The following is a 24928-nucleotide window of genomic DNA, read 5'->3' as shown; positions in this document are numbered from 1 at the left end:
ATTCCCGCTATGCGTTATCTGAAATGACGTTCTTGTGCGCACGTGCACGTGAAAAGTCAGTGACGAGCACATGTTGGTTGAGCTGAACGTTTGGCCTCACTTTATTTGTCTTTTTCCACAAGTGAACACATAGCAGTTGACACGTTTGTGGAGAATCTCAGTGCACATATTCAAAGATGCACCCTGAAAAGGGAGCAAGCGTGTCAAACCAGACGAGGGAGGCGTCGTTCCGCCCGCGCCAGGTGCTCAGCCTGGCTGGGCTAGGCTAGCATTCAATTACAAACGCCAGCCAAGCATGGAGCCACAACAGATGTCGATTGTCCATGTGCGCAACACGATCCTTATTAAATAGTCGTGTTTTGGTGGCTACCAATAAGCATCCACCAACAGTTTGTGCCAGTGACGTTGGCTGCTTGCAACCTCTTCAGCCTTATGTTTGAGAGATTGTTCAAGGAAAAGCCGACTGAATAGGACTAGAAAATAAACAACAACAAAGTCTTAATACCACAAGGCTAAAGAGAGATTATTTGGGGGGAACAGAAAAGAAAAAATTTGAAGGATAAAGTGAAGCCGGATTGCCGATTCAAAAACAAAAGACAAAAAAAACAACGTTCTTTCGAGTGAGGAATTAAGTTGCATTTTTCTGGCAATAAAGTCATTGTTGAAATAAAACATTGGTTTTTCGCTAGAAAGACGGTCGCAATATTCCGAAGCTATAAGCAGACATACGATCTTGTGCAAATCTCGGTTTTTTTTCTGCAGCCTTGAATATTTCTTTGCGAGGGAACGTATCGCCGCTTTTCCCAAGCGGATTGTTTTTTCACCCAATCTTCAGCTTGGTTGCGTGCCGGCCGTTTCAACCAAATCTCCACCGAGGCTTTTGGAGTGAGTTGCTTCCAACTCTACTGTGGCCACAAGGAAAACGCCACGCCACGCGGGTGTCCCCAAAAAAGCTTCAGGACTTTGAGGAAAACCTTGCGGGCTGGCGGTTGGATCGAGGGACGGCCCGACCCGATTGGCCAAGAAAGGCAAATAACTAGGTGTGAACCTCCCCGTATGTATGGGTGTCACAGAGGCACAGTGGGTGGGGACTGGATGATGGACGGTGACGTCACATGCTACAGTCTTCCAGAAACACAGCACAGCACAGCACTCGTGGGAGTCGCTGATGGATGCTGCCCAAAAAACCCCAAAAAACAGCACATCACACGTGGTTTAAAAAAACAAAAAGAAAAACGGCGATCCATTCAACTTTGTACCAACTAAGAGTCCATGAACAAACACACAGGTGGTGTTATTTCACCACATGCACAGGCGGGCCATATTCACGCTCACAAAATGGCAATTTATTCTCGTACGAATTTCTCCTCGGAAACGCGTCATAACATTCTGTTTGGGCGTGGACCTCGATGGCTCCCACGAGCGATGAGACGAATGATTGAAGAGAGCCTTTTTGAAATGGAGCTAACTCGTAGCTGTGACGCTGTGACGCACGCGCGCCAGGAGGTCCACTCGAGCCGCCCGACAAACTCGTGGTTGAAAAGTATACAGCAGATGAATACGTTGGGCAATAAATAGTTTCCCGGCACACGGGAGAAGTATAAAACCTTCCTGAAATATAAAAATAGAAGAGGCTCGGTAAACACGTCGGCGCCTCACCTGCTCTACAAAAAGCCAGCACGCCCAAGGAGCGCGTGGCCTCACGGCTCGCCTACGGTCGGCTAGCTCGGTCGCTGCTCGCTGCTTCTCCGACGCACGGAGCGTGGAGACTTTTGTTGAAACAGAAGGGGCCGTGCCTTCCAAAACAGGACACAAGGTCTTTTTTCCCAACGCGCGCCGTGGGCTCCAAGGCGCTGGCCGGATGGATGATTGGGACATTTGTTCCGCAACAGCCAAGGAAAATCAAACACTTTAAGCTGTCCGAGTGCAACGCGTGGCAACGATGGAAGGTCTTCAAAGGTAGCACAGCAAACAAGAGTTCCAAAGAAAACACAGCAGTTTGGCGTCCTCGCTGGCTGGCTGGCTGGCGGGAAAAACAAAACAAAATGCACGGACCACAGAGGAGAAGACGGGAAGAATCCAATCTGTCCGCGGGCGGGCGGGCGGGCGGGCTAGGGAGGGAGGGAGGGAAGGAAGGAGCGCACGTTGGCCGTGGCACTCACCCGAGCGGCTCCTGCGCTAAGGCGGCCCGCCCCGCCCCGCCCCGCCCCGCCCCGGCTTCAGTAGGGCTTGCTGTCGTTCTTGGAGCGCTTGAGCTGCACCTTGAGGCGCTTCATGCCGATCTGAAATCCGTTCATGGACTGGATGGCGGCTTGCGACGACACCGGGTTGTCGTAACTCACGAAGCCTGGGGGTCACAAGCTCTGGGTTACAAACGGCCCGTCGCCGATGGATTTAGACGATGAATTAGCTAAGAGCACAGCGAGCTGGCTCGTTTTCCACATCGTCCTAGTGAGCGAGCGAGCGAGCGAGCGTTTGCTCGGCTCAATATCCATTTGTGCGTGCATTTGACACGATCGAGACTGACCAAAACACTTGCTGAGGTTGGTCTGCTTGTCAATGAAGACCTTGGCCGAGATGACGTTGCCGAAGGGCGCGAACATCTGGAGCAGGTCCTGGTCGCCGAACTCTTGAGGCAGGTGGTAAATGAAGAGGTTGGCGCCTTCCGGACCTGCGAAGCAGCAGCAGCAGCAGCTCGTGACGTGCGCAAAAGCTCCCGTTGACGGGGCGGCGGCGGCCCTGCCTTCTGGGCACGCTCTCTGGGCAACAGCCTTTGCTCGTTTGTATCGGGCGGCGGCCGCACGCATTGACGAGAGGACCTTGATTTTGTCAGCTGGCCTGGCCTCGTGGAATCAGGTGCTTTGCCGCTACCTGGCGCTATGGACGTCAAATTGCGGGGCTCAACGACTCAGGGCTTTGCCCCGCCCCGCCCCGCTCAGCTCACAACTCTTGTGCTCTCGGCGCAGAGCAGAACTCACCTTCCTTTTGGCTGCCCGCGGCCGAGACGCTCTGCTGCGACAGCAGGCTTTGGTTGTAGAGTCCCGGCAGCGCGGCGGCGGCGGCAGCGGCGGCGTACTGCTGGATTCCGGAGTAAGCCTGACTCAGCGCCTCCATGGTGCCCCCGGAGGAGCCGTTGGACAGGCCTCCCGAGCCCAGGCTGCCGTTCAGAGCGGCCATTCCTGCACGGCCGGCGGGAGGGAGGGAGGAGTCAGAGCGCGATTGCATACCCGCCGGCCCGTCCGAGGGTGGAAACTTTGAGAAAAAGCTTCACCCCGCGACACCCACGCACGGCCAATGCGCTGGCTCGCTCGCTGGCTCGGTCGGTACCTGCGAGCGAGCCCACGTTGAGGCCGGCTCCCGCGCCGGCGGCCAGAGACTGCAGCGTTCCCAGAGAGCCGGCGGCGGGGTTGACGGACGACAGGCTGCTGGAGGTGGGCGAGGAGCCTGACGCGACAGCACAGTGCCAAGTCCGTTTGCGTCACGCACGAGGCCGCTCAATAGGGGCTTGGAGCAATTTTGGTGTCACCTACAACACCTGGACGCTGGTTGACTTACTTGTCTGTTATACTTGGGATCGATCGGCTTTTGATTGAGGAAAAGTCTTTTTCTGATTATGATGATTGTTCTTGCCACCCTCTAATCAACTAATCTAATCACATTTATTTGAGGGGGCCAGGCCCGGCTCTGTCTGCTTTTGAGTGACATACAAGCAGCGGAGTGACGCGAGGGTGGCTTTTTTAAAAACTTTCCCACCCCCCCACGGACGTTTGCTGTCGGGCTTCGGGGGCATCTGGCGAGCGCTTTTCAACGTGTAGACGGACGCCCCCCCCCCCCCCCCGTTTCAGCAGCTCCCAAGTACGAGCGCAAGGTCAACAATGGCAGGCGGCGCTTGTACCTGAGCTGGTGAGTGCACTTAGGGGACTGCCCGATGCGGTCATGGCGCCCGAGCCGGTTCCCGAGGCCTGGCTGGCGGTCGCTGCTGCCAAGGCGGCCAAATTCTGCATGGCACTCAGACCTGATGTGCACACTGACACGCAAACGCGCGTCAGCTCGCTCGCTCGCTCGCTCGCTCGGGACTATTTCCGAGTATTCCTCAGTTTCAATTGAAAAACAAGCAAAGCAAAAATGAGGTCCATCCAAAGTTTTGAAGGTGTACCTGCAGCGGGGTGCGGGTTGCCGAGCGCGTTCCCCGCCGAGGCCGACTGCTGCAGCAGCTGCAAGTAAATCTGCAAACAGGCGGCAAACGATCAAAGCTACGCCACCGTGCGGACGGAGCGCTCGGCACGTCAATCCGAATGCCTTCGCCGAGGGCACCGAACGACAAAGCGCCAAGTCAGACACGCGACGACGCTTCTCAAATAATGGCCGAGACTGAGGCGGACTCACGGCCAGGTACTGCGGGCCCAGAGCTCCCAGCCCGCTCAGGTTGCCCCACATGGACGCGGCGCTGAGTTGCTGCATCTGCTGCTGCAGTTGAAGCGCCAAGCGTTTCTGCTCTTTGTCCTTCTGGGTGTCGGCAAACTTCACCACCACGGGTGACGAGCAGCCCTGAACGCAACACACACGTTGCCGCCAACACGTGTACAAATTCTCGCGGGGCTTTTCCGCTCGTTCGCCCGCAGCTTGGCCGAGCGAGTGAACGAGGAAAAGGGGATCGCTTCAAAAAAACAACAACCGACTAAGGAGATTTGAAGTCATCATCCGCTGCGTGAACTGCCGACTCTCTGAATGAGGGAAAACGCTATTGGTTAAGAATGAAAACAGCCGACTAAGGAGATTTGAAGTCATCGTCTCTCTCAGCTTGGATTTGCGCGCGTGTTTGTTTACAAGGCATGGCGTGCGTGCGTGCGTGCGTGAGCGCGTGCGTTTCACCTCCATGGTCTGGGACTGGTGCATGGACTTGATGGCGGCCTGGGCCATCTGTCTAGCTGTGAAGGTCACAAAGGCGCAGCCTGAAAGCCACACAGACAGACAGACAGAGGCATGTAGCGAGCGCACTGACACGGTTGGCAGACCGACGCTTACGACGACAAACGAGACGGGAACAAATAGTTTGAGCTGAACCGCAAACTCCCTAACTTGATTGACAAGCTTTGAAATGGCGTTCATTTGGCGGCCGGCGTTGCGCATCCTTTTTGCTTTCTTTCTGTCTTTGTCCAATCAGCCTTCTCCTGCTCCGGGCTGGGCCGGGCCGGGCAACCGAGGCAGGGGGCGCTCTTTTGTTTGTCTCTTCTTCTTTCTCATTGTCGCACAGCATTATTATTATTGCAGACGCTCGGTACGACAACGAGACAGACGCGAGCGACAACGTTCCCAGGTCCGTAGAAGACGGCGGTCACCTCGGCTCAGTCCGTCGGGGCCCCGAAGTATGCGACACTCTTCGATCTGGCCGTAGGGCGAGAACATCAAGCGCATGTCGTTCTCGGTACACTTCTTGGAGATCATGCCGATGAACAGCTTCCTGTCCTCCACGGCTGCATGCGCGGCACGCAGCGTTAGCGCGCGAAGGCAGCCGGGGGCGGGCGGGCGGGCGGCTCATCGGTCGGTCGGTCACGCGCCGAGGCTCACCGTTATTCTTCTCGCTGTCAGCCGGTTTCATCTGGATGGGGTGGTGCATCTGCATGGAGGAGGAAAACATGCTCGGCGTCAGCACCTTTATTGGGTTTGGATGGAACGTGGGAATAATTCATGGCGTTGTCTTCTCATTCCACTCTGTATATTCATTTCAAAGTGATCAAAAAGCATTGACTTTGCCAGTGTGTTGCTGCTGCTGCTGCTGCTGCTGCTGCTGCTACTGCTACTTGAACGTTTTCTTGACGGCTCAAGAAGATCAAGTCAATTCCCCCAAAATTATTTCCATTTGGAACCAAAGTGGAATGCAACGACGGGTGAACTGCGTCGGCAGGGCGCAAAACGCCGCCACTCACCCCTGGTAGAATCTTCATGTTGTGAAGAGCGTTCTGCGCTTCCAAGGCCGACTTGCGGGTGTAGTACGTGATGAAACAGCATCCTGCCGCCAGACAACATATGCGTGCACACAAACACACACACACACACACACACACACACACACACACACACACACACACTCTCTCTCAACAACTGAATGACGCCGTATGGTCCAACCCGTCGTGTAGATCGCAGGAGACTTTGATTCCAAGTATTAGTTCCAATCAGAACAAGATTCAGACACGAGAGATGCCGAGTGTTTGAAGGCCGTCTTTGGAAAGTACACAAACGCTCGCCTTTGCTCTGCGGCGGGTTCTGGCTGCGGTCCTTGAGAACGTTGATCTCGTACACGGCGCCGTACGGCTCAAAGAGCTCGCGCAGCTGCTCCTCCGACCAGGAGCGCGGGATCTGGCCCACGAACATCTTGATGGCGTCTACGTCCGGCTGATCGGGGTGGTCCAAGGACCCGTTCATCTTCTTGCCACTGCGGAGACACACAAGAGCGTCACGTCGCTTTGCTCCTCCATTAGAACGCGACAGGGCTCGAGATGGGGGCTGGGGAACGGGCGAGGTGACGCCGCCGCGCCGGTTCCTCGCTCATTCAGCTCAGAGAAATCCGCCCGAGGCAAACCAGCCTTCAGATCTTCACACCGAGTTGCGGCTTTTATTCTTTCCGGTCACGGCTTCTGCCCCAAAAGTGAACGAGCCTTGTGCTTTCAAATTGCCTGACTGGAGCAGAACTCGTGAATCTTCACAGATCACGTCGCCTTTTGTTCTCGCTCAAGAACTTTTCGGGAGAAGGGCAAACGACTTACTTGCGTCCGTCACGCTCGCGACGTCGCTAGCTTGCGCTTTCTCCCGGGGAACGAGGTCAAACGTCGGTGGCCGCGACCCACGATCGAACGGGAAAAACAAAACCTACGACAAATAGTCAAGCGCGGAAATAAAACGGCGACTCACACAGGACCGGAGTTCAACGAGCAATGATCCACCATCATCTCCGGGAGGAAGTCCAGTTTAAAAGAGGCCATGGTGGCCAAAGGAAAACAAAAGACACACGGGGGAGGCTGAGCCGCTGGAAGTCGACCGTGGCGCCGCTCGCTGAGAGCTCCACACGCAGACAACCTGGCCGGCGGAGCGCCGCGGTCAGAGCACGAGGCCGAGGAAGCGTGGCCGGACGATGACAGCCAAAAGGCCTTTGCGGGAAACACCCATGCCGGCCGGATGGGGGTGGGCGGAGGGAAGGGAGGGAGGGAGGGAGGGAGGGAGGGAGGACGAACAGGCGGGCGGGCGGGCGGGCTGGGGGGGGCCGCCGTGGCCACAATCAAAATGCTGATGACCCGCGCCGTGGCTTTTGTGAGCGTTTCTCCTAGGCCAGCAGAACTGGCTGCAGCGTCAGATAAACAGCGTGTCAGATTGATGGCGGCGATAAGGCCCAGCGGGCGGCAATGAAAAGAGCCAGTCAATGCGGCCACGCGGGCCGCCCCGTAATCCCGGGACCGCCGCCGCCCAACTGAGTTCCGGCCACGGGGGCTGCCTGGCTGGCTGGCTGGCTGGCTGGCTGGCTGGCTGGATGGATGGATGGATGGACGGACGGGTGGGGGAGGCTGTCAGTTTGGCTCAGCGCGCCTCCGTCCTGATGACTCACTCGGCCAGTTGGCAGAAGGCGCCTACTTCCATTTTGAGTAAGACCCGCAAATACCGGACTCAGAATGTCGTCGGCAATTAGGTTCCGCTTCTGCGGGGTCAGGTGGGCTTCGAGCCGGGACTTGAAGTCACGTTTATTGCCTCCTCCCGGCCACTTTGACCAGCTGGGAGAGAAGTCCCTCTCCGTTGTCATCCCGGCCGTGAACTGCAAAAATCAGTGAGGCGCTAGCGAGGCCAGCGAACTCAAGGCCCCCCGTGTCGAAACGGTGTCCTCCCTCCGGGGTTTGGAACAGCGGCGCCGGTAAATAAAAAGCCGGCCAGAGTTCCGCTTTTGCCACGGGTGCTTCTAAGCTGCCTTGCTCCGTGGGAGCTGGGTGAAAAGGAGCACCTGTGACTCAAGTCGAACTGTGGGCAGGGTTTTCACTTTCCGGACCCCGAGAGAGAGAAAGGGCAGCCTGGCTGGCTGGCTGGGCCGAGCCCAACCCTCAACGGTCCGCTCCTCGGCGAGAAAGGGCAGCCTTGGCCGAGTCCGACCCCGGACAGAATCCGCAACGCGGATCAAACCAGAAGGAGCAATATCATTGACAGCGACGTCGATGGAAAGACCGATAGCCGGGAAACCATTGAAAACGTTTGTAAAACGAAAAAGTTCTTCAATGATTGACAAACGCATCATAAGAAATGCCTAGTTATCTTGTGATACAAAATCCACCTGTCGGTGGACCACCACGTAATTGATTCCAGAAATCATCAATAGTGCTGTGCAACGATTTGGAGTCTCCCTCCGCAAATACAATCCAACACACCAATTTCTCTCCGTTACTCTGCCAAGGTGCAATAAAGTTTCTTCTTTTGAACGCTCTTGCCGCTTCCGCGTTAGTAGGTGACATCGCGCGTACCCCCCACCCTTTCGGATATAAATAGTGACCAAAGGAGAATGTATTAGGAGTTGGGCAAAAGTGTTGCCACTCGTCGCACTTGACACCATGCAACCTCTTGCCATCCATAAACGCCCACGCATGGCGAACTAGTCGGATTGTTGTCAGCCAACCAAGACCAATAAGTTTGACAGCCAGCTGCGAGGGGTGCGCGCACGCACGCACGCACACGCAGTTTCAGCTCGGCAAAGCTAGGCTAGGCTAGGCTATGCTGGCTGCTTGGCTGGTTAGCAAGCACACTAGCGCGCCCAACAAGCCTTTCCCAACTTGAAATGAGCAACTTACCCGCGGGTCTTTTACGCCAGACTTTATTTGAGTGGTTTTGGCTCAGAGCAGGGTGCCGTGTTGGACGTTGACCGGCAAATGTTATGTTATGTTGTGTTGTACACTTTCAAATGGACAAGTTGAAGCAAGAGGCGGCGACTAGTCGTAACTTGACAGATTTTGACAGGTAGCCGTTACTGCATGTGTTAAAATGGCAGGCGCTCGCTCGCTCGCTCGCTCGCCCCTACTCGGGCCCCTACCACCGCATCTGTCCAATGGGGGGGGGGGGTGGAGGCGGGTTGCGCGTGCTCCGAGGCCATTTCAGACCGTTGTAGTCAGTCGTTGCATCTTTTTATTTATTTGTGTATTTATTTATTTTATTCAGCGTAATTTATTCCAAACGCTTCAGAATTTGTGGGTCGGAGCTAGAGACGTGTCCGAAAATTCCCTGCGTTTAAGTGTATGGTGGTATCGTCCACTGAGGCACCATGCTGGATAGATGTTTGCTGTCATTTCTTCGTCGACATACATACAACATTTAAGAGTCCAACGTCACTCAAAATAACCAGTCATTTGTTATCAAACAGTTCAACCAAATACAAACCGTTTTTGACAAAACAAGAAATTTGAGATGTTTCTTTGGTGCATTGACATAATGACTTTGCTAGGTTATCTCCTGTCATACAAATAATAGAAAGAGATTTGTAGAAAGCAATTTTAAATCATGCAAAATAATGGAAAACGGCATCAGCAACACTGACACAGCAACATTTAAATTCCATTTAAATTGGAACAATTTAAAACAACAACAACAACAACAAAGGACAGCGTAATTGAGTTTGGAAGTCGTAATAGTGCAATAATCAAAAAAAATATGTTTAGGATATGTGCAACTGTATTTCACAGTGTAAATATCCCGCCCGCCTCACCCTCGTGACGTCACTCTGCACTTGCGCATGAAGCCCATGAGGGCATCGCGGCAGTCACATGACACTTTGGCGACGCTGTTGGACCGCTCTGACACTCCGCTCGGAATCATGGTAAGTGGCCTGACCGACTCAGTGCAACGCAGCCGACAGCGGCATTTGTGGAAAATATGCGCTCTTGTACGATCCAAAAGCCAGAAGAGCGTTTGAACGCCGGTTGTGGCCTAGTCGCTGGAGTCATGCAGAAACGGAGGTTAGGCTAAACTAGGCTAGGCTAGGCTAGGCTAAAAGCGACTTCCAGCTCCAAGGCCAAAACATTGGAAATGCAAAATGAAGTGAAGCGAAATCAGCCGCCGCGCCCTTTCATCGTTTTATTCGCGGCGTGGAACGAAATAAGTGTGTTCTATGTTATTCGGACCACCTTTGAAGAGGCGACTCCGACGCCTGATGGATGTTGTTAGCTTAACGTAACTAAGCTTTGCTGCTGTCAAATGTTCTTGTGAGAGGCAGACTTCTTCCAATAAAGACTCGTCTTTGCTCAAATGGATTCCAAATTTCCATCTTTTGTGTCGCAGTAAATGGGAAGGATTTGCCATCGTTTAAGCAATGTCCACCAAATGTTTACCAAAATGGAGCGGCATTGTTTTCAGGAATGGTGTTGAATTCAAAAATGGCCGCTTGACGCGCATCAAGTGCGTTGCATATCTGCCTTTCACTTCAGTAGGGGTGTCAAAATTTGAAGAGAAATCGATTTTTCCGTGGCGCTCGTGTTGTGAGGCAAAGCTCATCCAGACATTCCAGTGATACAAGTATCATTTCCCTGTGATGAAAACTCAGGGACTGGAACAATACATTTCTCCCCTCCAAAAGATTTGGAATTATTTTTTATGCCTTCATTTCAGCCGACTACACAGCAGTCTCCTCAGGATGAGCAGGAGAAGCTTCTGGACGAAGCCGTGCACGCTGTCAAGGTCCAGTCCTTCCAGATGAAACGATGCCTGGTAGGTCCATTTCAACGTGGCCGCACGTCACGAGAGCTCGGGCGATAGGGTGACTGACGGCTTTGTCGTGCTCCTTGGCGCTTTACCTTTTTGCCGCAGGACAAGAACAAGCTGATGGACGCACTCAAACACGCCTCCAACATGCTGGGAGAACTGCGCACCTCCATGCTGTCTCCCAAAAGCTACTACGAGCTTTGTATCCTCACCACGTGAGAAAAGACGAACGTCGAGACAACTTGCGTCAGCGTAGCTCAGCGGGCCGCCATTGAAGGTCAGGCCGTACGAAAACAAACGCTGGCGGTGGAGGTTGGGCCACATGGAGACAAAGTGGTGTTGCGGCAATATTTTGACTTGGATGGCGTGGCGCCCGCAGAACATTTTGAAAGCGTCAAAGTCCGCTTTATTGTCAATTTCTTCACATGTTAAGAGATCGAAATTACGTTTCCCACCTTCTTTGACACGCTAGCCAACGTTGTTGTCGCTCCCTAACGAGCGGCGCGCAAAGACATGGCCATCTCGGACGAGCTGCACTATTTGGAGGTCTACCTGACGGACGAGTTTGCCAAAGGACGCAAGGTGGCCGACCTGTACGAGCTGGTCCAGTACGCGGGCAACATTATTCCCAGGCTGTGAGTCGCGCCGCAAACGTTGACCAGCGACTCGCGGGCCAGAAGCCGAGGAGCAAATGTGCAACTCTCCCCGCGAACCGCCGCCGCCTTGCAAACAATCCTGCCTCAGCCAGCTGAGCCCTTACGATTGTTTTGTGTGTGCGGGCATAGCTACCTGCTGATCACGGTGGGCGTGGTCTACGTGCGCTCCTTCCCGCAGTCTCGCAAAGACATCCTCAAGGATCTGGTGGAGATGTGCCGCGGCGTGCAGCACCCGCTCAGAGGCCTCTTCCTCAGGAACTACTTGCTGCAGTGCACCCGCAACATCTTGCCTGACGACGGCGAGCACAGCGAGTAAGCCGCCGCCGCCGCCGCCGCCGATGATCTTCCCGGTGGCTTTCCGTGACCGCGCGCTCAAACTCTCAGAGGCTCGGAGGAGATGACGGGCGACATCAACGACTCGGTGGATTTTGTGCTGCTCAACTTTGCCGAGATGAACAAGCTGTGGGTGCGCATGCAGCACCAGGGCCACAGTCGCGACCGAGAGAAGCGCGAGAAGGAGCGCCAGGAGCTGCGCATCCTGGTGGGCACCAACCTGGTCCGCCTCAGCCAGCTGGAGGGCGTCAACGTGGACAAGTACAAGCAGGTGACAAATGGGAACGTTGACGCCAAAATGACGCGGCATTCAAGATGGCAAAATGACGCGGCATTAAAGATGGCAAAATGACGCGGCATTCAAGATGGCAAAATGACGCGGCGTTAAAGATGGTAAAATGACGCGGCATTAAAGATGGCAAAATGACGCGGCGTTAAAGATGGCAAAATGACGCAGCGTTAAAGATGGTAAAATGACGCGGCATTAAATATGGCAAAATGACGCAGCATTAAAGACGCAATACACTCGTGATGAAGAAATCATCCAAATGTTTTAATTTCATTTGAAACTAAAGGTGGAAAGTGATGCAGATGACCACTAACGTGCGCGCGCACACACCTAGGTTGTTCTTCCCGGCGTACTGGAGCAGGTGGTGAACTGCCGAGACTCGCTGGCGCAGGAGTACCTGATGGAGTGCATCATCCAGGTAGGCGCCACGTCACTCGGGTTTGGCCTCTTGCTCTTCCTCACGCTCTGCTCGATCCAGGTGTTCCCGGACGAGTTCCACCTGCAGACCCTCAACCCTTTCCTCCGCTCCTGCGCCGAGCTTCATCAGCACGTCAACGTCAAGAACATCATCATCGCCCTCATCGACAGGTACCGAGGCCGGCCGGGTCCCGGTCGGAGCGCCTCCTTCACCGCGGTGTTTGCTTTCAGACTGGCGCTGTTTGCTCACCGAGAAGACGGCCCCGGGATTCCGGCCGAGATCAAACTCTTTGACATCTTCTCCCAGCAAGTGGCCACAGTCATACAGGTAGTGGACGTCGCATTTCCAAGCAAGCGGCGGGTGCACCTCGTTCGGCCGGTGAGCTCATCGCCGTTTTCGTTGCAGTCGCGCCAGGACATGCCCTCCGAGGACGTGGTGTCCCTGCAGGTGTCGCTCATCAATCTGGCCATCAAGTGCTACCCCGAGCGCGTGGACTATGTGGACAAAGTGCTGGAGAGCACCGTGGAGATCTTCAACAAACTCAACCTGGAACAGTAGGTGGTGGGGGAGGGAGGGAGCGAGGGAGGGAGCGAGGGAGGGAGCGAGGGAGGGAGGGAGCGAGGGAGGGAGCGAGGGAGGGAGCGAGGGAGCGAGCGGCGCCGCCCGCCGCCGCTGAAAAAATGTCAAATGCGCCGCTCTGTTCTCCTCCCGCAGCATCGCCACGAGCAGCGCCGTGTCCAAGGAGCTGACGCGCCTGCTGAAGATCCCGGTGGACACGTACAACGACGTGCTGACGGTGCTGCGGCTCAAGCACTTCCCGCCGCTCTTTGAGTACTTTGACTACGAGTCTCGCAAGAGCATGAGCTGCTACGTGCTCGGCAACACGCTGGAATACAACACCGCCGTCCTGGCGCAAGAGCAGGCGAGAGAAGCTCATCCTCTCATTTTTGCTGGCACCTTGGCTTGACTCTGCCCAAAAAAAAAAAATTGGGGGGGGGGGAATTTCTGCTCCTCACACTAAAGCATCGGCGTTCTCACTCTGGCAGGTGGACGCCATCTTGAACCTGGTGTCCACGCTGATCCAGGACCAGCCCGATCAGCCCGCCGACGACCCGGATCCCGAGGATTTTGCCGAGGAGCAGAGCCTCGTGGGCCGCTTCATTCATCTGCTGCGCTCGGACGACCCGGACCAGCAGTACCTGGTGGCTCAGCCTTCGCCGCCCGCCGTCATCTGGCTGGGCTTTTCTGGTCGTTGACGTGCGTGTGGATTTTGCGTGCAGATCCTGAACACGGCCCGCAAACACTTTGGCGCGGGCGGAAACCAAAGGATCCGATACACGCTGCCTCCGCTGGTCTTTGCCGCCTACCAGCTGGCCTTCAGATACAAGGACACCGCGTCGTCGGTGAGCCGCCGCTTTGGCCACGCCGCTCCTGCCCACTCCCTCGCGCCGACGGACCTGTTTGTTTGGAATCCCTCCTTCAGGACGACAAGTGGGAGAAGAAGTGTCAGAAGATCTTCTCGTTCGCCCACCAGACAATCAGCGCCTTGATCAAGGCCGAGTTGGCTGAGCTGCCGCTGCGACTCTTCCTGCAGGGAGCGCTGGCGGCCGGCGAGATCGGCTTTGAGAACCACGAGACGGTCGCCTACGAGTTCATGTCGCAGGTCAGCCCGGATTGGCGCGCATGCCATTTTGGAGACAGACGTCGGCTTTTTTTATTTCCTCCTCAACACGTTTGACGGTCGCAGGCCTTCTCGCTGTACGAGGACGAGATCAGCGACTCCAAAGCGCAGCTGGCGGCCATTACGCTGATCATCGGCACGTTCGAGCGCACCAAGTGCTTCAGCGAAGAGAACCACGAGCCGCTCAGGACGCAGTGCGCCTTGGCCGCCTCCAAGCTGCTCAAGAAACCCGACCAGTGTCGCGCCGTCAGCATCTGCGCGCACCTCTTCTGGTCGGGACGCAGCTCCGACAAGAACCACGAAGAGGTGCGTAAATGACTTTTATGCCACCCTGCTTTCGGCCCTTTCTTTTCCCCTCTTTAGTCCCTCCCTCCCTCCCTCCCTCCATTCCTTGGTTCGCTCCACAATGTGTTCCTTCTTTCCACCCTTCCTTTCTTTCTTGCCTTTTACCCCCTCCCCCCTTATTCCCTCGCTTTCTTCTTCTTCCTCCCTACCTTATTGGCGTCCTTCTCACCTCGACCTGGTTTCAGTCCTTCCCTCTCGATGTCTCGAAGGCTCACTCGTGGCCGTCTTTGTTTCAGATCCGAGACGGCAAGCGCGTGATGGAGTGCCTGAAGAAAGCGCTGAAGATCGCCAACCAGTGCATGGACCCCTCGCTGCAAGTGCAGCTCTTCATCGAGATCCTCAACAGATACGTCTGCTTCTACGAGAGGGAAAACGATGCCGTAAGAGAGCATAGCTCGGAGCTCGTCTTTCCGCCGTCTTTCGCTCGCTCGCTCGCTCTCGGGGTGCTTTTGGGCGAGCCACAATGGAGTGAGGTCGCTGCCGCTACTGTTGTCGTTGCTCCTCCTCGCCGGCTCGACCCGCACGCACGGCCGCTCGCTGCCCTCTATCGGTAGCCGTTACTCGCTCCTCCTCCTCCAATCTGAGGTGTTTTTGCACTCTTTGTGAGCGCAGGTGACGGTGCAGGTTCTGAACCAGCTGATCCAGAAGATCAGGGAGGACCTCCCCAACCTGGAGGCCAGCGAGGAGAGCGAGCAGATCAACAAACACTTCCACAACACGCTGGAGCACCTGCGCCTGCAGAGGGAGGCGCCCGAGGCAGAGGGGCCCGTCTACGAGGGACTGGTCCTCTGAAAGCATCCACGTGCGCCAACATATCTCCAGCGAGAATTCCCACCATCCCTTTTATTGGGACCAAGACGACCAGGGGTTCCGATTTACATCGTCTGCGACCGCTCGGACGGGCGTGTCGGAAAGCCCATTGAGCGTTTATTCCTTCCGAATGGAATAACCGCACAAAGGGCTTTTTGTATAAGTAAGAAGCCACTTGCATGGTGTCCTCTAAGCCCCGATCACCTCGTGCTTTGTGCGTAAGGTTAGTGAATGATTTCCCCACGCGTCTGCCGTTCGCAGTCCGAGCGAGCGAGCCAATCCCTTATGCTTGTCATTTACACAAATAAACTAACTTCTTAAAGTCCTTGCTTTTAATATAAGAAGCTTCTCTTCTTATCTTACAGTTCACGTCTTGTACACTGCACAATACATTACAAGTGAAATCAGGAAAGTTCCCCTTGGTTGCGAGTCAAACCTGGTACTTTTTTCATTTTGGCTCATTTTGCAATGAACCTACCCTCCATTGGAAGGTGGTTGTTTTATTGCAAAATCAAACGATGCCAAACGATGGTGTGGAGAGGGGAGGGGGCAATTCCAAAACGTCCGTCCACAAAACTCCAAAATGACGCTGAAAAGCCGAGGTTTCCACCCACGCGTCCCCATCCCATCCACATGGATGGCATCGTGGAGACTCGTCGCAAAGGTAGCTGCGTTCCGGGTGCGTCCAGTTAACTCCAAAGAAGACGGAAGCTTTTGGAAATGTAATATCGTCGTCTGCTCAAAAGGCAGCCCTAACCGGTGGAGTGTCTTTGTAGAGACACTCGAACTTGTGCTTTTGGAAATGTAATATCGTCGTCTGCTCAAAAGGCAGCCCTAACCGGTGGAGTGTCTTTGTAGAGACACTCGAACTTGTGCTTTCCACCGTATTCAGCTTGAATGCAAATTGATGACTTAACCTTTAACCCTTAGCTCGCCCGCGTGATTGCAACTGAGCCTGACTTAGACCTGATCACTCGCCCATTAAACGTATGATTTTTTCTTTTTTGGGATGACATGTACGTGTTCTCAACGTAATTCCAGGCTACACAATCGTTGGAGCTTTGCTGCCATTTTATTTCTTCGAGCACCACATTAAAATGTCCCCCGGCCCGGCTCGTGTCTGTGATTAATAGGAGAACTCGTCACAATCGAGCGGTATTGTTCGCTAGTAGATCGTGAAGCCCACATAGCGCCTTTTTGGGATGCACAACTTGCACATGTGTGCTGGATGACGACACGAAACGTTGAATAAATACACCGGTTTTGAAAATAAGCTTTCAGCTCAAAATTGAGAATCCTACTTGTTTAACACATGTTTTTTCTCCACGTTACGTGAACGCCACCAAGCATCTGGAGGACCCCGCGTACGCATGCGCGTAACTCGAGCAGCTAGGATATTACTGTACTTTTTGGGGTCGTAATTGTAGCACTTGGGCTGCCAGTCGGGTTGCCGAGTGTGTCGACTAGCAATCATAATAATAATAATCGTGTTTTGTTTATTTTGGGGGCTCTCCTTTTGTGATGCATCCATCCGTGTGAGGGCGAGTTGCTGAAGACGAGGCAAGGCGCTTTTGTCGTTAGTTGCAGCCAGACTATGTCGACAAATAAAACAAAGAAAGTCAAAATGGCTACGAAATCTTGTCCCGAATGCGACCAACAGGTGAGCGAAAATGTCTGGTTTCATCTCTGCTTTGTGATGGACACATTTTCAAACGTTATTTTCGGCCGGTTTCTTGGCGTTGGCTGCTTCGGCGGAAATACGGTGTGCAGTTTGGTGCTCACGTCCTATTTTTGATTTGTATTTTCTTCTTTCTTTCTTTCTTTCTTTCTTCAAACCTCCTTCCATTCCAGCCCTGAACTCCACTTGAAATGTTATTTTTGTAGTGTGCAACGCCGTGTATGTGCCTATTTAGCGGCGGTTTATCTGCGTCAACTATGGAGATTTGATGTTTTTGAATTGCTCGTCGCCTGTCGTCAAAATGCAGCCTTGGTAAACAGCAGAAATATCTTCTTCTTAAATTCCACATGGATGTGCACATTTACCACGCAAAATGGTGATTCTATATCCACGCTATATCCAAAAACCTTTATCAAGATTACCATGACATTTGATCAAACTGCTCCGGACTTTAACTAGATGCGGAAACGGGTCAAAAGTAGAAAGACTTCGAAATAACGAGCACGGAGAAATGTTTCAAATGAGCCGAGTAACAAATGCAGATGTGTTATTGGTCATCTATATATGGATTATGAAGGCGCTTCATGATATTTTTTGTTGAAAGTTCAAATCGGAGTCAGCTCTGTGACGTTCACTTCTGCATCTGCCCACGCGGTGTCGCTACGGTGTCGCTGCGGTGTCGCTGTGTCCCGCGAGGCCACCGGGAAGTGATGAACTTGAGCTCTCTGAGATCAGTTTTCCCCCCCTCCCTCCCTTGCTTCTTCTCAGATTCCCGTGGCGTGCAAGTCGTGCCCGTGCGGCTACGTGTTCATTAGCAGAAAACTCCTCAACGCCAAGTTGAACGAATGCTCGTCCACAAACGCGGCGGCGGGTAAGTCGGCGGCAAAGCAAAAGCAAAAGCGCAGCGCTCGGCGAGGTGAAACTTGCTAAACGGGCCGTGGTTGTCGAGCGCATTTCTAGCTTTGCTACTGAAAGCACCTCCTGATGACATGCCATCAGGAGCTGCCACTACCAACCAGGTACTGTGTGCGGTAGGGTCGGCTTCTCGCTGATTTCTCATCTTCATTCCAGGATGTCGGAAAAGCCAAAGGTCCCGCCACGGTTTGCTTGTGCCTTTGCAGACAAGCTGGAGTGCAAGCGTCGGCGCACGGAGCGCATCCGCCGCGATCGTCCGGACGGCGGACCGGCGGGCGGCGACGCGGCCGAAGGCAGGAGGCAGCATCCCCGGCCCAACGGCCAGGCCAACGGTCAGGCCGTTGGCCTGGCCGTTGGCCAGGCCAACGGCCAGGCTGACCCCATCCGCAGGGGGCGGGGGCGACCCAAGACGGTGGGACTCAAGAAACACGAGGACGACAAAGGTACGGACGGCCGGCTTTGCGCCGCTTTGTTACTTTTGCCCTGACATGTTGCGTCTTGCCATCAGAGAAACAAGAGAAGGAAGTGGACGTGTACGCGGGCCTGTCGGACGAGCGAGCGTTTGTCTTCTCGGTGGCTTTGGCCGAGATCAACCGCAAGATCCTGGCTCAGACGCTCATCTTGTAGCGAGCCGGCCCGACGTCACGGACCTCGGTGACGGGACGCGCATCTTAAGCAGTCTTGCAAATGAACCACGGCGGGACGTGGGGTGGCCCCGACTGAACTCTCCCCGGGGACGGGAACCTTTTGAGGTGTTAGGGCTTCGTTGCGAGGAGATTCAAGTTTTCCGTGGTTGTGTTGAGAACGCAGCTCTTATTTGTGATTGGTCATTGGCTTCCCGGCCGTCCGTGGTCTAAACTTGTTTCTGAGCCAAAACGAGACACTTTTTTTTTTTAGGATGGAACCATTTAACTTCAAGTGCTTGGAAAACCGACGACCCTGGAACTTATAGTGGAAATACTGATTAAGAACACAAGGAATTCTTATGATATCCTGCGAGCTGAATAAAGTGCGAAGTTCCAAGTACCTCTGTAGCTCTTCTTTTGATTGGTTATTGCCCACACACACACACACACCAACAGAAAGTCTATCCTGAAATGGGCAACTTTTTAGCACCCTTTTTAGCACTCTAATAAATAAAGTGAAAAACTCATTTTTGTAGCCCTAACTTCCTTCGGAGGGCCAAGATGACGAAACGCCTTAGACTAGTACATGAATTACTAGTTTTGAAATCAGACTAGCCCCAAAAAGTCAAATTGTTGAAAAAGATTGCTAGCAATCTCTCTTTTTGAAAGTGATTTTTCTTTTTTTTTTTGTCTTTGCGGGCCACGTAAAATGATGCAGTGGGCCGTATCTGGCCCCCGGGCCTTGACTTTGACACCTTACGGTACCTAACATTTCCTGAAACTTTGGCCGATAATAATGAACGCTATGGATTTCCTCGTGAGGTCCCGCAAGTTGAGCAAAAAACCATCGTAGCCGTGCTATGCGGATGGGTCGGCGGTCTCGTTTGTGAGTCCCGGATGAAAGCCTGGAGTCAACCGGCACGTGTTGAGCAGATTCTGCTTCCTGCTTGCAACCGTCATGTCGTTGACCTCCACTGTAGAAATAAAAAATGGCTGGAGGGAGCCAAGGCCACTGCGCTTTGACCGGTGAGTCACAGTCTCATAAACATTCGCGCGCACACGCCTGCCTGCCTGCCTGCCTGCCTGCCTGGTTGCCTGTTTAAACGGTAACCACACGCATGCGCACACGCACGCGCACACGCACAGACTTTGAACTTTGTTCCCGTGATGGTTCCCGTCCAACTCAAAATTGGTCAAACTTTCACTGGTCTCGGACTCCACGCAACAGACGCAGTGAGTTGACTTTGATGTATTTCATTTTTCACGTGGAAGACGCACGGATGGATAGTGATAGATTGGCTGATAGTGGCTTTATGGATGAGGACGTGGGAAATGCAAATGCAGAACATTCACTCATATTTTCTCCATATGTGGTCAAAGATTCCCAAATGACACATCGGCGTTTTCTTTTGCAAATTTGAGGAAAAAGTCCAAAGGTCATATTTGGCCAAATTGATGATGTCGATTGTTTTCTGTTTGTCGTTCTTATGGCCACGATTGTGATCACGCGTAATACTATTGAGAGAAAATGTCAATATTGCCATTGAATGTGAGCAAACGGCACGGTACGAATTGTCAAGCGATGAACTTGTGCCTGCCTTTCAGAGATGCTTGCTGGCTGCTGGCTTCTCTTTGTCATCGTCTCAGGTAAAACACACACACACACACACACACACACGCACGCGCGCGAGAGTCGTTCACGTCGTCAAACGTCAGCACGACCAAAAGCCAGACGTTAGCGTTTCGTAGCACGCCGGCTACCGGATGATGACCATTGTTGATTCTCCAAGGTTTGACGTCCGCGCACGACGGCCACGCGTTAACCGAGGCAGCGGAGAAGAAGGCCGCCGTGACGGATGAACACAAAGAATATCTGCGATGGTTTTATCGCACCGAAGACGGTAAGAACTCGCCATTTGTCAGTGACGGTGAACAAACAAATGGGATACAGCGGGGCGAAAGAACGGGAATGCAAAAGCAGAACTTGCTCAAATGTCTTCCAGCGACCGTGTGGAAATTTGTGCTGTTGGGTTTGGCCTTCGTCTGCCTTCTGGTCGGCTTCCTCTTGCTGGGAATGGGCGCCATGGCGAGCAGGTGGGCTGATGCTAACGCAAACCCATTAGTCTGACGGGCTAACTCCACATCTGTGCACGCTCAGGAATAGGAGGAAGGTCGCCAAGTACAAGGCGGCCGCCGCCGCCGTCGCCTCGGCCCACAGAGGCGAAGAGCAGACGTGGCCGGGAGACGACGGCCCGCCGGCCTGCGGCGGCACGCCGTCGTCGCAGAGGACCACGCGGTCGCCGCCGAGGGCGTCGCCTTGCAACGGCGATACCGGCGACATGAAAGCGGGGAGCATCGTGCTGACGTGGAAGGACGGAAACACTTCCTGCCTGTACCCTGACACCCAGGCCCGCGCCGAGGTCCAAGTCAAGCCGACCCCGCCGGATGACGAGGGCGACGAAGATGAGATGAAGGATGAAGGAGACAGATGAACATGCCCGCAACCACAACAACGTCTCCTTTAACTTGAATGAAGCAGGTGTGCATCCACTGATAAGAGGGTGCTGATGATATTGTCCAAAAATTGGTGTCAACACAATGAAATGTAAATCATTCAATATAAAACTGTCAATAAATCAGTGACTGTTTGTGTTTACGTACCCATCTGCTTCCATCCAGGTGCACCTAATCGAGTGGCTGTGCTCAGCGGGATAAGAAAACGTCAACGGTGTTTTTGTAAAAGCAACATTTTATTCATAAGAATGACAGTATCATACATGTTGCCAATACTTGTCAATAAAAGAATGATTGACAGCAAAATGTCAAGAAATCATACAAATGGAGGAAAAGAAAGAAAGAAAGAAAGAAAGATTATAGAAAAAGAAAGACGATAAGCTCATTACTACGCTCGACTTTTCTCATTGAGTGCAATGCGTTTGCGTAGTTCGCGAATAGATCCGGATGGCGGCGCTCATGTCAACTAAATCCGCCGACGAAGAAGAAAGAGAGGGCAAAAAATACAAACAAAAAAGAGAAGCGTGTTTGTCAAAATGGCAGCCTCCGTGTCCTCCTCAACTCTCGTCCAACGTTCGTCGTAATCTTCTCCTCAGTTCTGTGTGTGTTCGCTCATAGTAGGAGAAGCTCCGACTGCCGGGCGAGGCTTCGGCTTTCAGAGTCCCATGCGAGGATGCGGAGCGGCGGTGGCGGGGCGGCTGGGGTCACGCTGGCTGTCCTCCGCCTCGGCGTCTTCGGCAGGGTGTCTGCGAGGCGGACCCTGCGGCCGACGCTGCACAGGCGTCTGTGCTCGTCCGGCCCCCCTTGGAGGCTGCTGTTCTTGGGCTCGGATCACTTCGCCGTGGAGTCCCTCAAGGTCCTCGCGGCAGAAAGGTAACCGGCCGGGAAGGAAAAGGAAAGCCGAGTGTTCACCTTGTAAAACGAACCGCTCTTAAAGATTGAACGCTACGATCTTGTAGTTGAAAGTGAACTTAGGCCGGGCTGTCAAAGCCACTTTTGTCATGTAGTCATAGTTTCCCTCATTACGAGCAAATGATTTGGCCGGGCCTGGAGTTTGACACCTATGGGCGAGGGGAAGCCAGTCAGCAGCCAGCAGTCAGCAGCCAGCAGCCAGCAGTCAGCAGCCAGCAGCCGGCAGCCGGCAGCCAGCAGCCGGCAGCCAGCAGCCAGCAGCCAGCAGTCAGCAGCCAGCAGTCAGCAGCCAGCTGCCTTTGTTCTAGGAGTCGCGCGGGAGGCGCAGTGTCGTCGTTGGAGGTGGCGACGCTGAGCGCCGACGTTCCGGTGGCCGACTTTGCCCGGCGCCGGGGTCTGGCGCTGCACGCGTGGCCGCCGGCAGACGTGGACGGACGCTTTGACGTGGGCGTGGTGGTGTCCTTCGGGTGTTTGCTCCGCCAAACATTCATTGACAAGTTTGCGTGGTAAGGAAGATGGCTGAGCCAGTCATTGCGCGTTGGCTTCTTTGCGTCAACATTCAATGTCCAATTGGGAAATCTTGGGCTGTCTGTCTGTCTGTCTGTTTTTTGTCAGCGGCATCCTAAACGTCCATCCAAGCCTTCTGCCTCGGTGGCGCGGTCCGGCGCCAATCTTCCACACCGTCCTCAACGGAGACGCCGTGACGGGCGTGACCATCATGCAGATACGAGCTCGCAGGTGAATTTTTTTCCTGGCAACGGGGAAGCCCGCTTAGCTTAGCGCTAACAATGGCAGCTCCTAATTTCCTCTGTCTCGCGTTCAGATTCGACGAGGGTCCCATCCTGAACCAGACTGTCCACGCCGTCCCCGAGAGCAGCACGGCCGAGCGGCTCGCCGAGGTCCTCGCCGTCAAAGGAGCTCGGCTGGTCAGTCGCACCTCGGAAACCGCCGGGAGGTATTTGCCGTGCGCCTCAGACAAAAGCCTTTTCTGCCAAAGCAGCTCCTGGACACGTTACGGGACTTGCCTCGGCGGATGGCCGACAAGCGGGAGCAGAGCCCGACCGGCGCCACCTTCGGTATGAGCCGCTTTATGCCAGTTTGCCCGAGCGAGCTAGGACCGACGCTTGCCGTCCCCCCCCCCCGACAGCCCCGAAGATCGGCGTCTCCACGAGCTGGATTGTGTGGGAGGAGCACACGTGCCGAGACATCGAGCGCCTCTACCGAGCCGTCGGATGGCGGGTGGGTGAGCCGTCCATCCCATCCATGGGGACAAACGTGGCCGTAACGTTTGTCCTCGCGCAGATCCCTCTGAGGACCACGTGGATGGGTCGCACCATCAAGCTTGTGGACTTTGCCGGGAGGTGCCACATCTCCTTTGCAGGCCGGTCTCGCCGTCGTCTTTGCGTGGCTCCCCCTCCCGTCCCGCTCATTGGGTCTTTTCTTCTCACGCAGACGCGAGCGAGGAGCGGACGCCGGGGCGGGTGAGCTTTCGCAAGGAGTCCGACGCGCTGGCCGTGCGCTGCAAGGTGATTGGCTCCCTCCCTCCCACGCTGGTCACGGCCAGCGGTGTGACAACTCAAGGCTTCAGAAAGGTCCTCTGCTGCTTTTGTGTCTCCAGGACGGCTGGGTGGCCTTCAAGTCGGTGATCCTGAACAAGCGTCTGACGGCGGCCGACTTTTATAACGGTTACTTGCACCAGACGCTGAGGCCGCGCGGCGCCGCCCGGGACTCGGCCCCCGCCGCCTTCGTCAGCACTCCCTCCGCCGAGCGGAGAGACGCCCGCGACCAGAGCGCCTGACGTCGGCAGACGTCTGCATCGCCATTGACGACCGCAAGAGTCGCATTTCGGGTGACGAGGCTCCACCGTCCCGGCGCGGCTGGTATGACCTTCTCGCCTTTTGAAGGGTCCATTTTGGAGTGGGGTGCCGCTAGCCGCCGCCACCTGATGTGTTTTGCACATCCCCACAATCGTGGCTTGAAAATTGCTTGCAAAAAAATGATTGAAAGACTATGGTCAGACGTGACACAAACTAGTCAAATGAATGACGCTATTCTGTTCCAAAAGTTGTTTTTCCATCAGCAAAACCCCTTTTTTATAATCATTCTCTTCAATTTCACCCTACTATTTTCACGTGTCCTCATTTAATATGTTATCAGCCCTTTTTCGACCTCGGGCAACATAACCACTTGTCTTGTATTCGACTCCCCATTTCAATCTGACTTTTTGGGGGATCAGACTTTGTCTGCAGCAGCATTTTTATTCTTTCCGTCTTTTATTTGTATCGTTCACACCACGCATCAACAAAGACACTTTAGTTTGCATGCTTTTATTAGGAATGTGCACATATTCACTCAGCCTCAAACAAACTTTAGTTTGCAACAAAAACAAAACAACAACACAAAGTCTCAAAGCAAGTTGAGGTTTGGGAAATGGGACACTGGCGAGCCTCGAATCGGAAAAGCCATCGGAAATGTTAGTTACGCGTTCAACAAATGGATGAGAACGAAGCCAAAGAACCTTGTTTTTTTTTTGCCATCGGCATTAGCGCCGCCCCCTAGGGGACAAAAAGAAAAGATCCACCTTTCCCTCAGCTTGCAAAATGTCAGCGCTTGTTTCGTAAGTGCTAAATGAAAGTGGCCGTGTATCCCATCCCAAGGTCTTTTTCTAGTTTCAGAATGGCCGCCATCTTTTGAAGTCAACAGGCTCGGATGAACGTGTTACGATGGCGACGCAATTCCCATAAAACACTTCCCTTGGACCGAGTGACGTTCAACAAATCTCAACTTGCCAAGCATTAGTTAAGGGGCCGGCCTTCAATCACATTTCAGTTGGATAGTTTGCAAAAGGCCGCCATCTTCACCGTCCCTCGGTAAAAGTCTCAAACGCCTGGCAGTTCCATCTTTCTGTCCGAGCAAACATCTGATCAAACGTTCCAGTTCATACTTAGCGACTTCCGCGCCCATAAATCAAAGCATTTATCAAAAGTGAGTCAAGAGATGAATATATGTATCATGTTTAGATCCGTTAAATT

General features: G+C 53.9%; 5 protein-coding genes across 10 annotated transcripts; 4 read left to right on the top strand and 1 right to left on the bottom strand.

The window, feature by feature from the left end:
• Positions 1–49: 49 nt before the first annotated feature.
• Positions 50–9006, bottom strand: celf1 (cugbp, Elav-like family member 1). 3 transcript variants are annotated; one of them, XM_085908600.1, is made up of 13 exons: positions 8820–9006; positions 6246–6433; positions 5928–6010; positions 5569–5617; positions 5340–5474; positions 4873–4952; positions 4387–4548; positions 4157–4226; positions 3896–4027; positions 3328–3444; positions 2979–3179; positions 2528–2671; positions 50–2347 (listed from the first exon to the last, which is right to left on the bottom strand). In XM_085908600.1, the coding sequence occupies exons 2-13, from the start codon at positions 6421–6423 to the stop codon at positions 2220–2222; spliced, it is 1479 nt and encodes a 492-aa protein (XP_085764726.1). In that variant the 5' UTR covers positions 6424–6433; positions 8820–9006; the 3' UTR covers positions 50–2219. The 3 variants fall into 3 exon arrangements, with proteins under 3 accessions (XP_085764726.1, XP_085764724.1, XP_085764725.1); XM_085908598.1 differs by lacking the exon at positions 8820–9006 and adding an exon at positions 8403–8801; XM_085908599.1 differs by lacking the exons at positions 3328–3444; positions 8820–9006 and adding an exon at positions 8403–8800.
• vps35 (VPS35 retromer complex component) lies at positions 8844–15576 on the top strand. Its single transcript, XM_085908592.1, has 18 exons — positions 8844–8985; positions 9705–9838; positions 10627–10725; positions 10825–10921; positions 11231–11354; positions 11505–11687; positions 11760–11979; positions 12332–12415; positions 12476–12585; positions 12646–12742; positions 12821–12969; positions 13130–13337; positions 13462–13617; positions 13696–13818; positions 13899–14078; positions 14163–14402; positions 14678–14821; positions 15054–15576. The coding sequence occupies exons 2-18, from the start codon at positions 9755–9757 to the stop codon at positions 15231–15233; spliced, it is 2478 nt and encodes an 825-aa protein (XP_085764718.1). The 5' UTR covers positions 8844–8985; positions 9705–9754; the 3' UTR covers positions 15234–15576.
• Positions 15577–16318: 742 nt separating this feature from the next.
• On the top strand, positions 16319–18887 carry hdip1 (HDAC and MIER1 interacting protein 1). Of its 2 annotated transcripts, none has more exons than XM_085908623.1 (4): positions 16319–16911; positions 17698–17800; positions 18001–18287; positions 18353–18887. In XM_085908623.1, exons 2-4 carry the CDS (start codon positions 17775–17777, stop codon positions 18469–18471), a joined length of 432 nt encoding a protein of 143 aa, XP_085764749.1. In that variant the 5' UTR covers positions 16319–16911; positions 17698–17774; the 3' UTR covers positions 18472–18887. The 2 variants fall into 2 exon arrangements, with proteins under 2 accessions (XP_085764749.1, XP_085764748.1); XM_085908622.1 differs by having other exon boundaries at positions 16346–16911; positions 18051–18287; positions 18353–18886.
• A 732-nt stretch (positions 18888–19619) lies between these two features.
• On the top strand, positions 19620–21283 carry LOC147059765 (uncharacterized). Of its 2 annotated transcripts, XM_085908621.1 has the most exons (6): positions 19620–19703; positions 20076–20117; positions 20261–20371; positions 20474–20564; positions 20629–21009; positions 21150–21283. In XM_085908621.1, the coding sequence occupies exons 2-5, from the start codon at positions 20078–20080 to the stop codon at positions 20960–20962; spliced, it is 576 nt and encodes a 191-aa protein (XP_085764747.1). In that variant the 5' UTR covers positions 19620–19703; positions 20076–20077; the 3' UTR covers positions 20963–21009; positions 21150–21283. The 2 variants fall into 2 exon arrangements, with proteins under 2 accessions (XP_085764747.1, XP_085764746.1); XM_085908620.1 differs by lacking the exon at positions 21150–21283 and having other exon boundaries at positions 20629–21126.
• Positions 21284–21481: 198 nt separating this feature from the next.
• Positions 21482–24013, top strand: mtfmt (mitochondrial methionyl-tRNA formyltransferase). 2 transcript variants are annotated; one of them, XM_085908609.1, is made up of 9 exons: positions 21483–21857; positions 22205–22402; positions 22512–22634; positions 22720–22822; positions 22897–22972; positions 23044–23135; positions 23199–23277; positions 23349–23422; positions 23515–24013. In XM_085908609.1, the coding sequence occupies exons 1-9, from the start codon at positions 21658–21660 to the stop codon at positions 23692–23694; spliced, it is 1125 nt and encodes a 374-aa protein (XP_085764735.1). In that variant the 5' UTR covers positions 21483–21657; the 3' UTR covers positions 23695–24013. The 2 variants fall into 2 exon arrangements, with proteins under 2 accessions (XP_085764736.1, XP_085764735.1); XM_085908610.1 differs by lacking the exons at positions 23199–23277; positions 23349–23422 and having other exon boundaries at positions 21482–21857.
• The last annotated feature ends 915 nt before the right edge of the window (positions 24014–24928 follow it).

This window comes from Syngnathus leptorhynchus, chromosome 3 (genome assembly GCF_054491065.1).
Source record: "Syngnathus leptorhynchus isolate UIUO chromosome 3, UIUO_Slep, whole genome shotgun sequence".
NCBI classification, from domain to species: Eukaryota; Metazoa; Chordata; class Actinopteri; order Syngnathiformes; family Syngnathidae; genus Syngnathus; species Syngnathus leptorhynchus.
The sequence above is the reverse complement of the archived record's forward strand: the minus strand, read 5'-3'. Positions and strand labels throughout refer to the sequence as shown.

Excerpts from the sequence above, each read along its gene's own strand:
- celf1 (XM_085908598.1), bottom strand. The coding sequence starts at position 8,617 with ATGCGTGGGCGTTTATGGATGGCAAGAGGTTGCATGGTGTCAAGTGCG. Across the intron at positions 4,227-4,386 it reads TGGGCCCGCAGTACCTGGCC|ATTTACTTGCAGCTGCTGCA; the intron begins GTGAGTCCGCCT and ends GCCTGTTTGCAG. Across the intron at positions 3,445-3,895 it reads AAGTGCACTCACCAGCTCAG|GCTCCTCGCCCACCTCCAGC; the intron begins GTACAAGCGCCG and ends CTGTCGCGTCAG.
- vps35 (XM_085908592.1), top strand. The coding sequence starts at position 9,755 with ATGAAGCCCATGAGGGCATCGCGGCAGTCACATGACACTTTGGCGACG. Across the intron at positions 13,338-13,461 it reads CCGTCCTGGCGCAAGAGCAG|GTGGACGCCATCTTGAACCT; the intron begins GCGAGAGAAGCT and ends TCACTCTGGCAG. Across the intron at positions 13,819-13,898 it reads ACAAGGACACCGCGTCGTCG|GACGACAAGTGGGAGAAGAA; the intron begins GTGAGCCGCCGC and ends TCCCTCCTTCAG.
- hdip1 (XM_085908622.1), top strand. The coding sequence starts at position 16,846 with ATGTCGACAAATAAAACAAAGAAAGTCAAAATGGCTACGAAATCTTGT. Across the intron at positions 16,912-17,697 it reads GTCCCGAATGCGACCAACAG|ATTCCCGTGGCGTGCAAGTC; the intron begins GTGAGCGAAAAT and ends GCTTCTTCTCAG. Across the intron at positions 17,801-18,050 it reads GTCCACAAACGCGGCGGCGG|ACAAGCTGGAGTGCAAGCGT; the intron begins GTAAGTCGGCGG and ends GTGCCTTTGCAG.
- LOC147059765 (XM_085908621.1), top strand. The coding sequence starts at position 20,078 with ATGCTTGCTGGCTGCTGGCTTCTCTTTGTCATCGTCTCAG. Across the intron at positions 20,118-20,260 it reads TCTCTTTGTCATCGTCTCAG|GTTTGACGTCCGCGCACGAC; the intron begins GTAAAACACACA and ends TGATTCTCCAAG. Across the intron at positions 20,565-20,628 it reads ATGGGCGCCATGGCGAGCAG|GAATAGGAGGAAGGTCGCCA; the intron begins GTGGGCTGATGC and ends GTGCACGCTCAG.
- mtfmt (XM_085908609.1), top strand. The coding sequence starts at position 21,658 with ATGCGGAGCGGCGGTGGCGGGGCGGCTGGGGTCACGCTGGCTGTCCTC. Across the intron at positions 21,858-22,204 it reads AAGGTCCTCGCGGCAGAAAG|GAGTCGCGCGGGAGGCGCAG; the intron begins GTAACCGGCCGG and ends CCTTTGTTCTAG. Across the intron at positions 23,136-23,198 it reads ACCGAGCCGTCGGATGGCGG|ATCCCTCTGAGGACCACGTG; the intron begins GTGGGTGAGCCG and ends GTCCTCGCGCAG.